The 15,404-nt window shown below is 36.2% G+C and overlaps 1 protein-coding gene across 4 annotated transcripts in view; it reads right to left on the bottom strand.

The window, feature by feature from the left end:
• The window catches only part of DIAPH3 (diaphanous related formin 3), a 571,588-nt gene that overhangs the window by 352,859 nt on the left and 203,325 nt on the right, over window positions 1-15,404 (bottom strand). For all 4 annotated transcript variants that reach the window (XM_060394025.1, XM_060394029.1, XM_060394026.1 and 1 more), the window contains 3 exons: window positions 10,290-10,394; window positions 7,414-7,683; window positions 6,415-6,529 (listed from right to left, as the gene is read on the bottom strand). In XM_060394025.1, coding sequence (XP_060250008.1) covers window positions 6,415-6,529; window positions 7,414-7,683; window positions 10,290-10,394 — 490 coding nt within the window. The remainder of the gene's footprint in view (window positions 1-6,414; window positions 6,530-7,413; window positions 7,684-10,289; window positions 10,395-15,404) is intronic.

Genomic DNA, 15,404 nt, shown 5'->3' with positions numbered 1-15,404 from the left:
CTTCTCAGGAGAATCCCATGGACAGAGGAGTCTCGCGGGCTACAATCCATGGGGTCACAAAGAGTCAGACGTGACAGAGTGAATGCACCCACGCAAGGTGCAAAGTACACATGAACCTTACAGATAGAAATGGCATAGCTACTGCTCTGTTTATTGTGTATATTCATAACTGAAGGGAAAACTAAATATCGATTAGAGGTTAGTGAAAGTAACGATGTCACTTTCAGTTTTCTCATCAAAGTTCTTAGACTCCAAGTTAAAAACTCCTGGGATATAGCGTGTCTAACTTTGAAATATCCACTCTTTTAAGGCACAGACACGCACTTGGACAAGTCAGACCTGTGATAAACAAAGGTCTCTAAACTGGCATTCTCCTCAAATGCCATGACATTCATGAAAGCTTCTTCTATACATAGAATATGATCAAAGTTTGAAAGTATATGCCCAAATGACCTAACCTTGAAGGGGGGCAGCGGGAACACCCAGCTTAACTAAACACACGAATATATAACCCAAATCTAACTCAGGAAATTCAAGGTTATACAAATATAATAAAGTTATCTTCATGAGAAGTTTTCTTTGTTTCCTCTTACAAATAAACTTACTAGTTTCTTATCAAATTCCTATAGCGTGGAATTCAGCAAGGAGCACCCATCTCCTATGACTCCTACCATGAGACCACTCCCTGCCTGTGCTCCAGAGATGGATCGGGTACAGCGCTAACTCCACATGATTCTCGGTCTTCCAAGCCTGGCAAGTGGTGTGTGTGAAGGCGGACCCGGGGGTGAGGAGGGGCAGGAAAGAGCAGAGAAGAGGGGAAGTGGTGAATGGCCAGATTTACAAAATATTGCTTTAGATTAAAATAACACACTCAGAAGGAAGAGCCTCATTTTTATTTTCTGGAGAATAACGCTGGGCACTAATTATGTGGGAATCCTGAGTAATAGAACATACTGCAGACATGGCAACTGCAAAGTGTACATTGAGCAATCAGAGGGTAAGAAGAGACGCCAGCGTAAATGAGGAAGAAGGCAGAGGATGCAGGAAATGGAAGAGAAATCCTAAGAGAAAAAATCTAACAGATGAGGACAGAATGTAACAAATTTACAATTTTGTTAAGGTTTGATAGCTACAGGTGCACCACGGAAAACTGCTACCAGAAATAAAATACCAAGTTGAATTACTTGTAAAACAGGAGACGGCATTGCCCAATCTGCTACTAGTCAAATGACTCTAGTGGAATCCAATGCCCTGATACCATTCCTTTCTCTGACGGAAGAAGAAACAAAAAAGACAAAAAAGGAAAGGGGGAAAGTCCGCGTTTATGGGCACACACTCCCCAATACGATATAAGCAAATCCAAGCCTCCTTCCTTTCTGTTTACAGCATCACCACAGTATATAAGAAACACGACTACTTACAGGAACTTTCAAAGCTTCTATCACGACATGCCAAAGGTATGCTGGGTAACTAAGCATGGGACTGACACATTCTGTGGACCTGAACGTTGCCTGTGGCTCTGACCTAAACAACCCCTTTCTTTACCCTCTCTCTCTAGGTTTTACCTCACTAAAGCTTTCAGAATAAATTCTGGTCTCTTTTGCAATACAACAGAGAATACAATTGGTAACAATGAGATACTCCCTAATGGTGAAACAAGCATGACATTTCTGACCTACCTCATAATTTCCTTAAAGTTTTTTCATATTCAGTCACAGATAAAAACCAAAATAGATCCCTAGAAAAATATTTAATTCTCCACAAACTTCCTCCCCAATTTTCCTAAATTAGTATTTGTCAAATGTCTTCTCAGAAATCTGCAAGATGTTGAAGATACGTTCATTTTGGCATCATTTTTATATTAACATGCCGTCAAGAGCCATATTTCTCTGTTACAAATTATATTGTTCATCTTAATGTAGGCTTCGGAGGTAGTTCAGGATTTTTATACACTTTGGTCTGTACAGAGTAATAAATTGTGTTTCAAACACAAAGACACATCCTGAACACAGCCAAGTCACTGGGAAAATCCATGGTTTGTCCACTGAACTATGATGTCAGAAATCTAAGCTTGATTTGTTTTTAAGTACATAATCCATTAACTGTTTCCATATGCCATAACTGTTCAGTTGAGAAATTATTTATAAACCAGTTTATTGACTCTACCTGGCAAATATGATACACCTGTTATAAAACGTGATTACTTCAGAAATCTAACAATTGTGGAATCACATTTTCATAATTAATCAGTCTAAGCGAATTAGACTATTCATATACTTTCAGAAAGCCCTTTAATCCCTATTAACAGTTTGTGAATGATGAACGTAATTAATATTAATTTTACTTGATAAATCCAACACCAATAACCTGTTAGTATACGTTAATCCATTTGCCAACAGCCTGTAAAAATTAACCAACAGATGCTTCCAATCTGGTAAAAAATACACAGGTCATTAGCATTATTTTGATGATACCAAATGTTCAGTATATGAATATTGTGATTAAATTTCTGAGAGATATATAAACAATGCTGCTTTATAACCTTGTTAAGTCTTAACAGAAGCCTGAAACAGTAAAACATGGCAGGCTTTTCTATAATCAAGATGAGCACTGCTTATCTCACTCCTGGTTATTAGACTTCACCTGCGAACCTGACTGCACATCATCAAGGCCATAAGGCAATGTGATTCTAGGGCCATGTCCACCTCCTCACCACAGTGTCCCCAGTGCCAAACACAAGTCTTCACATACAATATGCCCCCTGTAAATACTTGACGTGAACAACTGTAGATAAACAGGACAGAGAAAAAGCAGGAGAAATTAATGAGGCAGATGAGGGAAAAAATATATGATTAGGAAAAATGCCAACATGTTATTTTCAAAAGAATCTAAACAATGGAAAACTAAGATTCATCTCAAAAGTTTAGGATGGAGAGAAGCAAGGAAACCAAAGTGAGATACTTATTAGGGAAATGAAGTATAAAAAAGAAAATGATATAACAATCAGAAAAAAATGTTGATTTCATAGGAAATGACTAAGGAGTTTCTGTACTCCTTATGATACAAGACATGTTCCCATTGAAGCAGTGTTATAAAAGTCATAAAAAGGAGATTAGTTTAAAAAGCAAAATAAGTAAAATCTAACTGGAAAAAAAGGTAAGAAAAATAATAAAGAGCAACATGAGTTAAGAGGAAAGGCTCAACTCTCTCAAGAACATCTTGCTCCATCTGTGAGTTGATGGGGCAGGGTGGTACTGTGTGGAGTTACAATTGTTTCAATCAGCAGACCAAGAGAAAAACCTAACAAGAGATGCTGCTGCTGCTGCTGCTAGTCACTTCAGTAGTGTCCCACTCTGTGCGACCCCACAGACAGCAGCCCACCAGGCTCCCCCGTCCGTGGGACTCTCCAGGCAAGAACACTGGAGTGGGTTGCCATTTCCTTCTCCAATGCATGAAAGTGAAAAGTCAAAGTGAAGTCGCTCAGTCGTGTCCGACTCTTAGCGACCCCATGGACTGCAGCCTACCAGGCTCCTCCATCCATAGGATTTGCCAGGCAAGAATACTGGAGTGGGTGCCATTGCCTTCTCCCAGAAGAGATGCAGTAAAAATTAAACAAAATCACATGAAGATGACCCAGTTCAGGGCTGGTATACCACAGGTACTCAATAGGAAAGATTAGTTCCTCTTCCTTTTCTGGGTATGAGACCTCTGAAACCCAATTATCTTAACCTAAATCCCTCATAAACCGAAAGCATTATAAGACAAAGAACCATACTTGGTAACAAAAAAAATAAAGAATATGAAAGAGAATTCCAAGGTTCTTTTTAAATTAATGGCTTCAGTTCTGTTTTTGTTTTTGTTTTTTTTTTCTTTTTCCTTTCTGCTAATTTCAAATGCACAAAGATTGGTGCCTACCATTTAAAATGCCTGGAACAGAACATTCACCTTTGTAATCAGAGAAAGAGCCTTGGTTCTTAGTCTATGGAGGTATTACAATTAAAAAAAAAAAATACACCTTTTCTCTAAAAACCTGTAATTTTCCAGTAATCTAAATCCTGTGTCCTTCCTGCCAAACTGTGATGCAAGCCAACAACGACAATCAACCCATGTCCATGCCTCTATCGCCCCCTGCCTGCTAGAGAGGGGAGAGCAACTTCATTTCCATTCTGAATTCTGCAGAAATGACAAAACTGATTCAAAGAAAACTTTGGCATCATGGGAAATAGGCAAAAGTTGCAGCCAGGCCATGAATAAAGGAACAAGGAGCAACCTATCCAACACCCCTGTGTCTTGTCTAAGTTTTACAGGCACTTTCGTCTTGCCTTCCTTTCTGATTTTTCCTATATTTACACAAAGTCCTGTCCTTCTGAAAGCAATAACAAATGACCTTTTCTAATAAAATACTAATCAGGCCAAAAAGCACATTTAAGGCTCCTCAACTAATGCTTTCTAGGAGTTATTGTTTAAAATCCCGACCAAAAAAACAGTTGCCCTCACAGCTTGCCGCCTGTTGGCATTGTAAGATGTTGGCATTCCCCAGCGTTATGACCGTAGTCTTCCTCATTTTTCCAATGATCGTGGAAATATTATATAGTGTCACAGAAAAGAGGAAGCTGCATTTGAGTTGAAAGAAAAGATGTCATAGACCTCTGCCAGCCTCTAAGTCAAACTGAAGAGAGATTTGGGGCACTGGGGATATACACAGAGTCAGAAAGATAGTGAAATATGGAATATTCAGAAAAGGATCATCATTTCCTCACCTTAACCTTTACAACTGGTATTAGATTGAGCTAATGTCTATTTTTTTTCAACCTTAAATCATAAGGCTAAAGTTAGATGACTTAAGAATTTTTTAAAGGTCCAATTATTTCATTTCAGGCTAACACTACAGCTAAATTGAAGGCATGCTAACAAGTTTCCCTTTTGAGCCTCATTAATTAAGAAAGTAATCAGAGTACAGAGAGGAAAAAAAAAAGTAGCTGGATGGCAGTATTACTTAAACAGCTTTTAGATATCACCCTTTCCACCTACAAGAAAAGCAAAGGGAAAACTAATCAATTCCAGATTATGAAATCTGAAATTCTGAAGTGTTTTACATGCAAATACACATTTTAACTGCCATATATTTTCCTTGATTGCCTGAAGAGTGCACTAATCTTTTCCAAAGAAAATTTTGATTCTCCATAATCAAAAGGTAAAATTAAGATCTGCTTACTTCACAAGTTTTACTAGGGTTAGCTTACTAAGAAATTCCCCTGGTTTTCAAAGATGAAAATATATTATTTTTACTATTTTAGTCAGGAAAAATGGTGTTCCAAAATATATGATAAAGACTTTGGAATTAAAACAAATTCTAGAAATCTAATTCACAATTACCTGTTAGAGTTTCTAACTTCTATTATTTTTTAGAAACAGTTTCTAATTTATATTTTAGAACACATTTAAAAGGAATGCAAATGATGTTTTTGGTATCTGCCAGCATCCCTTGGTTGCTGTGACGATCAAGTTAAATCAGGTACATAAAGCCTCTGGCATGGTACCCAGCATGCAGTAGGCAGTTTAAGAAGCCAGCTCTTTAGTCTACACTGAGCATTCCCAGCTCTGTCCAATGCAATCTCTCCCTACCACCTCTCTGTTTGATGGGCCCAGGGATATAAGTGGCATAAGTCTGCTAAAAGGCTCCTTTCTGAAAATTAAAAGACAATGCCTGATGTAAGTGGTTTGTACGACAAATCTAAAATGTGTTACTGAAAATGAAATAAACAGTGTATGTGAGTATCAACCCTGAAACATAAACGGTAGGCCCATGTCAAAATCAAATTTCAGACAAGAGTAATTCCTAAATATAATTGTTAAAAAGAGAAAATTCACAGTGCATAGGTAAAAGCTATCTTTGGGTAGGTCTTAAAAATGGATTTCATTGTTCATAATGAAAAGATGATATAATCTACTCACAGACTCTATTTCAAGCTACCTTTCAAAATAATCTATAAATCTGATCATTTCTAACCCATGTGAGTCATACTAATTAATTACATGGTAGTCACTGCAACATTAAAGAGTGAGAAAATTATGACTAGAGGAAGACTCACATTTTGATTTTGTTTTTCTATTTCTCATTGACTAGAGGAAATTTTCATATCAAAACTTTCTGTGAAAATATCCTCCTTTATGAAAGTCTAACTTAGAACATCTTCAAAGAATGTATCGTTAAAAGAAATTTAACTCTGGTATTAATCATTTGCATTTAAAAAACTGCTCAGGTGATACTCTACATAAAAAAAACTAACTTCATTTATTCATTAGTACTGTAAAAACATCATTTCTGGGATACAAATAATACTATTCAAAGCATCTAAAGAGTTACAATATTAAAATACTAAAAGTAACAAATAACTAAGATATTAAACTTACGTTTTGGCTGGCAACAAAATATATTCTCAAGTTTACAAAGCAAATCCACACTTTCATACTTATTTTCATTTGCTTTTACCCAGAAACAGTCTTCAGTCATTTCCTGAGGTCTGATCTGCAGTCAGAGAGAAGACAGATTCACAAATGGTTGAGTGTATCATCTGTCCCCCACCCAGTCACCATCTACACACCCAGTACCCCAGAGCTTCCAGCAGGTATTTATGGAGTAACTGCCGTAAGATTTTTTACAAAGTCTGTTCAATGCAATATAAGTTCTGCATAAAGTTAAGGTGTTATTAGGGAAAAGGAAAAAAAAAAAAAGGTTCCACTCTCAAATAGTTGGGGACTGAAGCTGAATGCAATGAAGTTAGTTCTTCCTCAGTTATACTTCTCCTAATCTTTAGCAATGCTCAGTTTATGTGACTTGTGAAACCATCTTTCTGCAGGATTCAGAATTCCTGTGTCTCAACTAAATATCCACCTCCGACAGCAAGCAATAATTTTTGCAATAACTACCAACATAAAAAAGTTCCTAAGAATACTAACTTTTCTGTACTTTTTTAAAACATTTAAAAATACACAGTATAATCATAATATAAAATTATGTATGCATTTAAATGTTATGTATGCATTTGATTATAAACCAAATCCCAGTATAATTATCATAGACTCCTACCCAATTTATAAACTAGAAAGCTTTAGGCAACAGTAAAGGGCTTGAAAGTGAAAGTGAAAGTGAAGTCGCTCAGTCGTGTCCAACTCTTCGAGACCCCATCGACTATAGCCCACCAGGCTCCTCAGTTCATGGGATTCTCCAGGCAAGAATACTGAAGCGGGTTGCCATTAAAGGGCTTTAAACTCAACACTTTCCTTAAAAGAATTCCCGTTTATTTAATACCATTTTGAATACGGTTCCCATTGGAAACTATATACCAGTAAATACAAATTTAAGCTTTAATCTAAGAAACAGTATTATTTCTCTACTTGTTTCTGTTATACCTTTAACCAATTTAATCTTCTCATGCTGGTTTCCAGTTTAAATTCTTTCTTTGGTTTTAACCCAAAAGGCAGCATCTGTGCTGGTGGAGCGGTCTGTCCACTGAGAAGTCCCAGCGGAGGGGGCGGGGGCAGAGGCCCGCCGCCAAGGGGTAAGGGCAGCCCCGGGAGCGGCGGCGGCGGTGGCGGTGGGGGCGGCGGCGGCGGAGGCAGGGCTGGAGGGCCAGTTCCGTTTCCATCTGAAGGAGGCAAACCAGACGGCAAGGCACCAAACTACAGGGGAAAAATAATAAGAACCATGACAAAGAGCTCTCTACAAGGCAGGTTCAAGCATACATTTCTCAAAATTTTGTTTTATACCAAAAACAACTGAATTTCAGTAATGCCATGTGGTTTAACCTACAAACAAAATTTCCACAAAAAATTTTCCCCAGTTTAAGAGTATTATTATAGCTTTTGTTTTCATAAAAATGTAACTGTCAGAAATATTACTCCCCATTTTAAGGTAATTATGGTCATGTGGGTGGAGATGTCCAGGAGGCGAATAGTGACCCCGGTCTAAAAGATCTGCAAGTTAGCAGTCTCAACAGGACAGCTGAAGAAGCCATTTGTGCAGGTAAGTTCACCCAGAGGACGGAGCATGAAGGTTTATATACAGAATTCTCTGGGACACCATCTTTTAAGTTAGTAAAAATAAAATAAAATAAAATAAAATAAATAAGATCCAGAAAAAGAGAGCGAAATAATATTGCCACATCACACCTTTGACCTTGAGGAAAAATTAACTAAGATTCTTAGTAAGACCTGCAAAAGCAAGACACGACCTGGTTACGAGGCACTTCTATCCTTATGCTTCTGTTGCTTCATAAAAAGAGATGCATTTTTACTACCATGAAGGTGACAGGAGTTGATAAATAACTTTTGTGATGATGATTTCCTGAAACTAACTTCAACTCTAAGCCATATAGCTATATAAGTATTAATAAATCATTTAAAAGTTTTATGGTAAACTTATGGAAAATAGATTATGTACAAAGACTTGAAATCAACATCCAAAATCAGCAAAAAGAAAAAGTATTTAAGAGAAATTGAGACCACAATCAAAAAACATGCCTTATCAAAAACATTATGTATAAAGAAAGAATCACTTTAGTGTTGGGCTGGGTTGCTGTGATAATAGATACCACAGCCCTTTGAACGTCAAGGATGTATGTACATCGTACTCACATTCAACAGACATTTATAGTTAACAATTAATGTCTTAAAGGTATAGTTGAATTTCTGCTCTAGACTTTGATGAGTGTGATTAACTTGAGTATGTCACTGATGAGGCCAGACACTATGATCACCTTGCCCCCAGTCTGTCCTCAGCGTCTAACAGTGCTTGTCTGTTAAGTGACACAAGGAATGAAATCATGGATAACAGAACACATTTTATTCATAACCTTTATAATCAGCACAGCTTTGATCAAAGAGAAGTATATTAAGACAAATGCAAATATTCCATGAGAAATATAAACTAATCCAAAGAAGGGATTTGTCAACTGTTCTTCAAAACTGAGTATGTGGTCAATGTCAAGTCTCTAATAACAGGCTTTCTTTTGATAAGACATAAACAGAGGCTATCACTGTACACAATCTAAAACAACACAGGAGACTGCTTGATTTAATGTTTCAAAATGTAAATATATTCCCGTTTTATATAAAATCATATGCAGCAATAACATATCCAAACGCAGTGAATATGTTTTCTATAAACTAAAATTTTCTAGCATAGATTTACAAGAAATGCTTCAATTGGGAAAAATTAAAAGAAAGAAAAGTCTAAATTTATACTAGCCTGGACCAGGAAAAAATTGTCATGAATATTTCAGTGTCTAAAGCTCAATCTGAAATATAGAAAACACAACCAAATGTTTATTTAATATGAGGGAGAGGGAACCACATAAGAAAGATGAAAACTTTCAACAAATTGTGGTACCTTCTCTTGCAGCACTAGAGAAAGATGATCACTGAGAATTTTCTTATAGATAGATTCTATTTTTTCCCCCAAAATTGAACACTAACATATAATTCCTAGAGTATCTTCAGACAGACTCTGCAACAAAACTATACACTAAGTAAAAAAGAGAAGAAAATTGCAAATAACATAGGAAAAAGTATGCCTAACATTATTTCAACATAACCATAAATTAGGATGAAAGGAAGATAGCAAAACTATACTTACTGCTCATCATCTTGCATGTAAATCTACATGAAGGAACTTAGCTCTGAATATTCTACTTCCTTACTTTCAGCCATGTAAAACATGTAGATAATGTATTTCTTCCTACCTGTTTTGTGTGCAGACAGTATATGTGAGCTATCTACTTCATAATCCAGATTTGCTCCCTTTTTTGTTGTGTTTTAAATCTGTTTACTTTTGGAAATTGAAAAATTATCAGAAAATGTTCTCATTCAGCTAGAGTTTATCTTTCACTGCAAGGTACCCATAGGCTGAAGGTTTTGAAAAATAAATAGCTTGAGCAATAATTTTCTGTAGTGGGATAAAGATCAGTGATGAATGACAAATCTAATAATAAAAGACTTTCTTACCCTTAGTGCTTAATTACCCAGCAAACACATGACATCAGGAACAAAACCCAAATGAAACACAAGGAAGAGATTAGACATTTTGAAAAATGCAAATTTAAAAAACGGAGGCAAAATAATTTTAAAAATTTAAACACAGCAGAATAGAAATATATATAAACAAAAACATGAAAACATATGAGAAAAATTAAAGTTTCAACATTTTGATGCTGTGAAGACGTGATACAACCTTTGTTACCCTGTGAGTTTTCAATACCCAAATTCACTCCAGGTAGATAGTATTTTACCTGTGATTTAAAAGCTTGTAACTCTGCTTGAAGCTCATTAATCTCTGCCTCTTTTTTCTGCAATTGAGCCTGAGTTTCTTGGTGGTCGGTAAACTCCTTTTCAAACTGGAAAAAAAAAAAGAAAAACATACAAGACACAGAGAAACCTGAAAATAAAAAGCACTATTCTTCATAAAGAAATTTGTGGGGAGGGAGGTGGGAGGGGGGGTCATGTTTGGGAACGCATGTAAGAATTAAAGATTTTAAAATTTAAAAAATAAAAAAATAAATAAATTAATTAAAAAAAAAATTGACTCTAATGCTCTGTTAGTGGCACGTAACTTTTCTGAAAGGAGTGGTGGTAGGTTTCTGCTAAGTCACCACAGCTTTTCTCTAGGTCCCTCAAGGTCCCACCAAAATCATTCATTTGCAAAGGAGCAGACAAAGCCAAAAATGAAATCTGTGACCTTCTCCTCTCATTAGAACAAATTGGGCTTACAGTTATCCAGAACGCTGGCATTTTTCTCAAGAGTCCCAAAATATCATTGCAACTTTGTGTAAAATAATGGAGAGCAAGGCACTGTACCTGAATTCCCTGACCCTTACCTGTGAAAACTTATACTTGAAATGTCCCAAGTTTATCAACATGATTTAGAAGAATTCCATTTCAATATTTTTACTAATAAATAACTCCACTTTGTAAATGCATCAATTATTTCCTTTTTTTGTAAAATAACATCAGAAACTTAAGGATCCAATATAGGTTCTAACCTTCAACAAAAGTTTAAGAGAATAAACTCCATCTTCTTCATCATTAATCTTTGGAAAGTTAATGATAAATTAATCTTTCAAAGACCTTAGTGTAACACTTTGAAGGAAGAAGGCAAATGATAAAATTTGGTAAATCCAATGAGTCTTCTAATTGATACAGCCACTTATCACAAGTCACCATCCTGAACTCAAAATAGTTTCACCTGGCCATCATCTTCACTAAAATCCCTCTACTAGCAGAGATGAACATAAGTTCTGTCTCATGATCAAGAACATGTATTTAACTCCCTTTTAAAAAAGAAAAAAGCAATCACTAAAAAATACAAACAGCTCACAAATGTAGCCTTGAGACTTTAAAACACAGTCAAATGAGGGTTAGGCTTTGGCTTAGGAGTAGGGTCTCCATACACTGGTGGCTTCCAAGTCCCCATCACCAGCTCTGGATTCACAACTGCATCCCAGACTGCAGACCAGTCTATAAATGTATTTCCAATTTAAGGGAGGTTTTTCAAGAGGAAGGAAACATTCCAGTATTTTCAAAACCAATATTGTCTTTCTCTCTACAAACTTTGTGTTTTTAATACTGCTGTTCCATCCAAAAGATAGCTCATATATCGTGACTCCTTTTGTCTTAAATCTTTAGTGGCGTCATTATAAAACCCTATTATTAACCTAATACCTAACCTAATACCAGAACCACCTGATATCTGGTCCCATTCTACCTCTTTCCTTTATTCAACAAATATCTAACAGCATGACTATGATGTGTTTCTCAGAGTGGCAGGGACTAGGGGTACAGAGTTTAAAAGAATATGATCATTGTGTTTAGTAAGCATAGTGTCCGGTGGCAAAATCAAAACAAACTAACCATCCAAAATCTATGAAAATTACTCACAATAGAGAAAGGACAGGAGGCACGTGTGTCATTCTTGGAGCAATGATGCTTGATCTAAGGTTTGAAGAACTTGAGTCATTAGCTGAGAAGCGTAGCTTGCATTTCAGATAGAGTGACTAGTACAGTGCATACATGAATGACAAGCCATCCCTTGTAAGGGCCACAAAATGTGGTCTGAGAACAAACTGCAGAGGATGAAGCTAGAGATACACCAGAGCGAAACTATGGAAAGGAAGTTTACCATAAACCAAAAAGCTTTTTTCTTTTCCCTAATAACTACAGACAATTTTTAGAGTATTTATCACAGAAAAGCAAAGTAATCAGATTTGCACTTTGGAAAACCCAACCAGCAGCAGCACGGACAATGAACTGAAGATAGACTAGAGTCACAGAAACAAGGCACTATCCAAGCAAGGATGCAAGCCCTGCTGGAGTACGTCAGAAAACAGGACAAGAAAACAGGGAAAGAAAAGAGGGGGCAGAATATATATATATATATATATATATATATAAACAGAATCAAAAATTAGCATCTGACTGAACAGAGGAAATGAGCGAAGGGACTATAACCAGGATAACTATGCTGTTCTGTTGCTTTGCAAGCTGGCAAAAAAAGGATTATAATTTGAGGGAATGACATTTTTAGAGACAAGAATGAAGAATTTGGTTTTGAAGATGCTAAGCTTGATATAAGAAACTGAAAATAAATGTGCTTGTGCCTCCTCCTCGGACAGTCGCCTTGCTGCCTCCCACTGTCCATCAGGGCTCACATTAGCCATCACTTCCCAGAGCAAGTGGTCCCTGGCCACCTGAGATCCTTCCCACAGACTTACACACCATACAGGGTTTTCCTAAAACAGTTATCATCTTGTATTATAAAACTACCAAAATGTACTATCATACACCTCAGTAATGACCACCAACCTGGAAGCTCACTAATAATGAGGCTCTTTCTGCTTTATTCATCACCTTTCCAAAAGCTTTATATTTAGAAATTAAACTCATTTGTTGAGTGAAATCATCAGCCAATTCCTGTCAAACTTTCCTTTTTATGGTGAATAACCATGTCAATATCATAAAGGTCCTCAATCTCCCAGTCTCAAAAATCTCTATGAGGTCATTTTCTCTATTCTCCTCTTTATGACTGCTCAGTCAATGTTTACTGCTGCTTAGCAAGAAATAGGAAACTAAATTCTTAAGACTAAGAATGAAGAAACCTTTCTCATAACATCATTATGTACACTGTCCTGTCTTAGAATAAGATACAGAAGGAAAAAGAATTATTTATAGGAACAAAAATAAAACTATCAAAACAACCAGTATCATAGTTACTACACTCAAAGAAAGCTTACTAAATTAACTTTACCATACTGAGAGTATCTGTATTACTTACAAGAGAGATAAATTTCTACATCCTCCCCTATAAAAGGATCAGATGAAATATAAACTTTGCTTTAGCATTTTTTTAATATCCATAGTCAAATCACAGTAGCCTTGAGGATAAAATGAATCTCCATTAAAGACGCACTTTACAAAAACTGAAATGATAGGCTTCCTCTCCAAAAGGAGTCAGTAGAGCAATCTTACGCTTACAAAATTACATGCAAAAATGTCAAGAAACACAGTTAAGGTTGAGGCTCTACTTAATTTCATTCCTCAAGTAAGTGAATCTATACAGGAAGGTTGATAACTCAATACTCTCTATGTACTTTCTGACATTTCTAGTCTTCATTTTTCAAATTTATGCATTAAAATAAAGAATGTGTCTAGCAATCATGATAGCTTCCTGCCTAAAGCAAAGTATTTACATGTGTCCTTATAAAGCTATCAGAAAAAAATTCTTGCTGACACATACAAAATGGTATGGCAATAGAAATCTTTTATGGCGTGAACAATATTTTCTGAATATACCTAAGACACATAACTGCTGACTAAAAGGAGACAACTAACCTTGAACAAGATCTTTCTTCTATTTACATTGAAAGCTTACAATTTTAAAAGTGTTTTGAGAAAGTTATCATATTCAAATACTATAAACAAAACAACAAAAAAAAGATTATAAAAGCCAATTTAAACTATCTGAGATTCATTCAAACCAAGTAACTTGGAAGCGAGCTACTCCTTTCCTACAGTGAGTGGAAGTATTATTTACTGAGCTTGGAATACAGAGCCAGTGGGTGAGAGGTCACCATACAACACAAACATCTATCAACTAGAACACTTATGACACGTAATTTAAAGTATCTATTACTTTGTTTCCTCTATTAACTAAGTCACTTTGCAAAAATGACAATGTTAATATCCTCAGCTGCAATCTGAGCCTGCAGCCAAAGGCCTGGGAGATAATATTCTCTAAGTATTTGGCGAAACATAGGACTTTTTAGACAGGGCACTTACAAAGTTCTCCATGTGAAAGTTGAAGTCGGTTAGTCATGTACAACTCTTTGCAATCCCGTGGACTATACAGTCCATGGAATTCTCTAGGCCAGAATACTGGAGTGGGTAGCCTTTTGCTTCTCCAGGAGATCTTCCCAACCCAGGGATGGAACTCAGGTTTCACACAATGTAGGCAGATTCTTTACCAGCTGAGCCACAAGGGAAGCCCAAGAATACTGGAGTGGGTAGCTTATCCCTTCTTCAGTGGATCTTCCTGACCCAGGAAGTGAACTGGCCTCTCCTGCATTGCAGGCGGATTCTTTACCAACTGAGCTATTAGAGAAGCCCTAAGAGCTTCTAAAAAGTCTATTAAAAATGTACAGTTCTCTTAAGGTACATTTAGGGCTTGACACATCAAAAATGTAGACTCACTGGCATGGTACCTAACTCAGTCTAAATGTTTCTTGAGTGAAATGTTCATTGAGGTAGTGGTAGCAGTTACTACCATGATTCCTCCAACGAAAGGAATCAGCCCTAAGAATTCAAATCAGAGTAAACTACTTAAAATGTGAAGAATCCAACAACGAAAGATAATAAAATTTTAAGATCAGAGAACAAGTGTAATAAGTACCCACTAAGTAGAGACAAAAGCATAATACAGTAACTTAAAGAAAAGTGAGGCATGGCTGGACATGCAACTGCTGACATTCAATACTGATGACCTACGAAGAAGACAACTTTACATGGTTCCGCTCAGTCTTATGAAGCAACTTTAATCGAAACCAAAACCAAGTTAAACTTTCCCTTAAAATTTTTAGATATAATTTCAATCTTATGGCCCTAAATTATCTGAGGCCTTGAGAAATACTCCAGCCTTAAAATTCTGATTCTATATACTGTCAATCATTTATTTATTCACTCATTCAAAAATATGTTTAGTTTTCAGTCTAGGAATTGTTTTAGGTGCCACGATAGTGAATAAAGCTAACAAAAATCCTTCATAAATTTTATTACAGAGGGAGAAACAGACAAGACATTTGCATATACTCACACAGATACATAAATGATGTAGCATGTCAAATGGTGATAAAAAC

The sequence above is a fragment of the Ovis aries genome, chromosome 10 (assembly GCF_016772045.2).
Source record: "Ovis aries strain OAR_USU_Benz2616 breed Rambouillet chromosome 10, ARS-UI_Ramb_v3.0, whole genome shotgun sequence".
Classification (NCBI taxonomy): Eukaryota; Metazoa; Chordata; class Mammalia; order Artiodactyla; family Bovidae; genus Ovis; species Ovis aries.
Note: the sequence above shows the minus strand (reverse complement) of the source record. Positions and strands in the feature narration are given on the sequence as shown.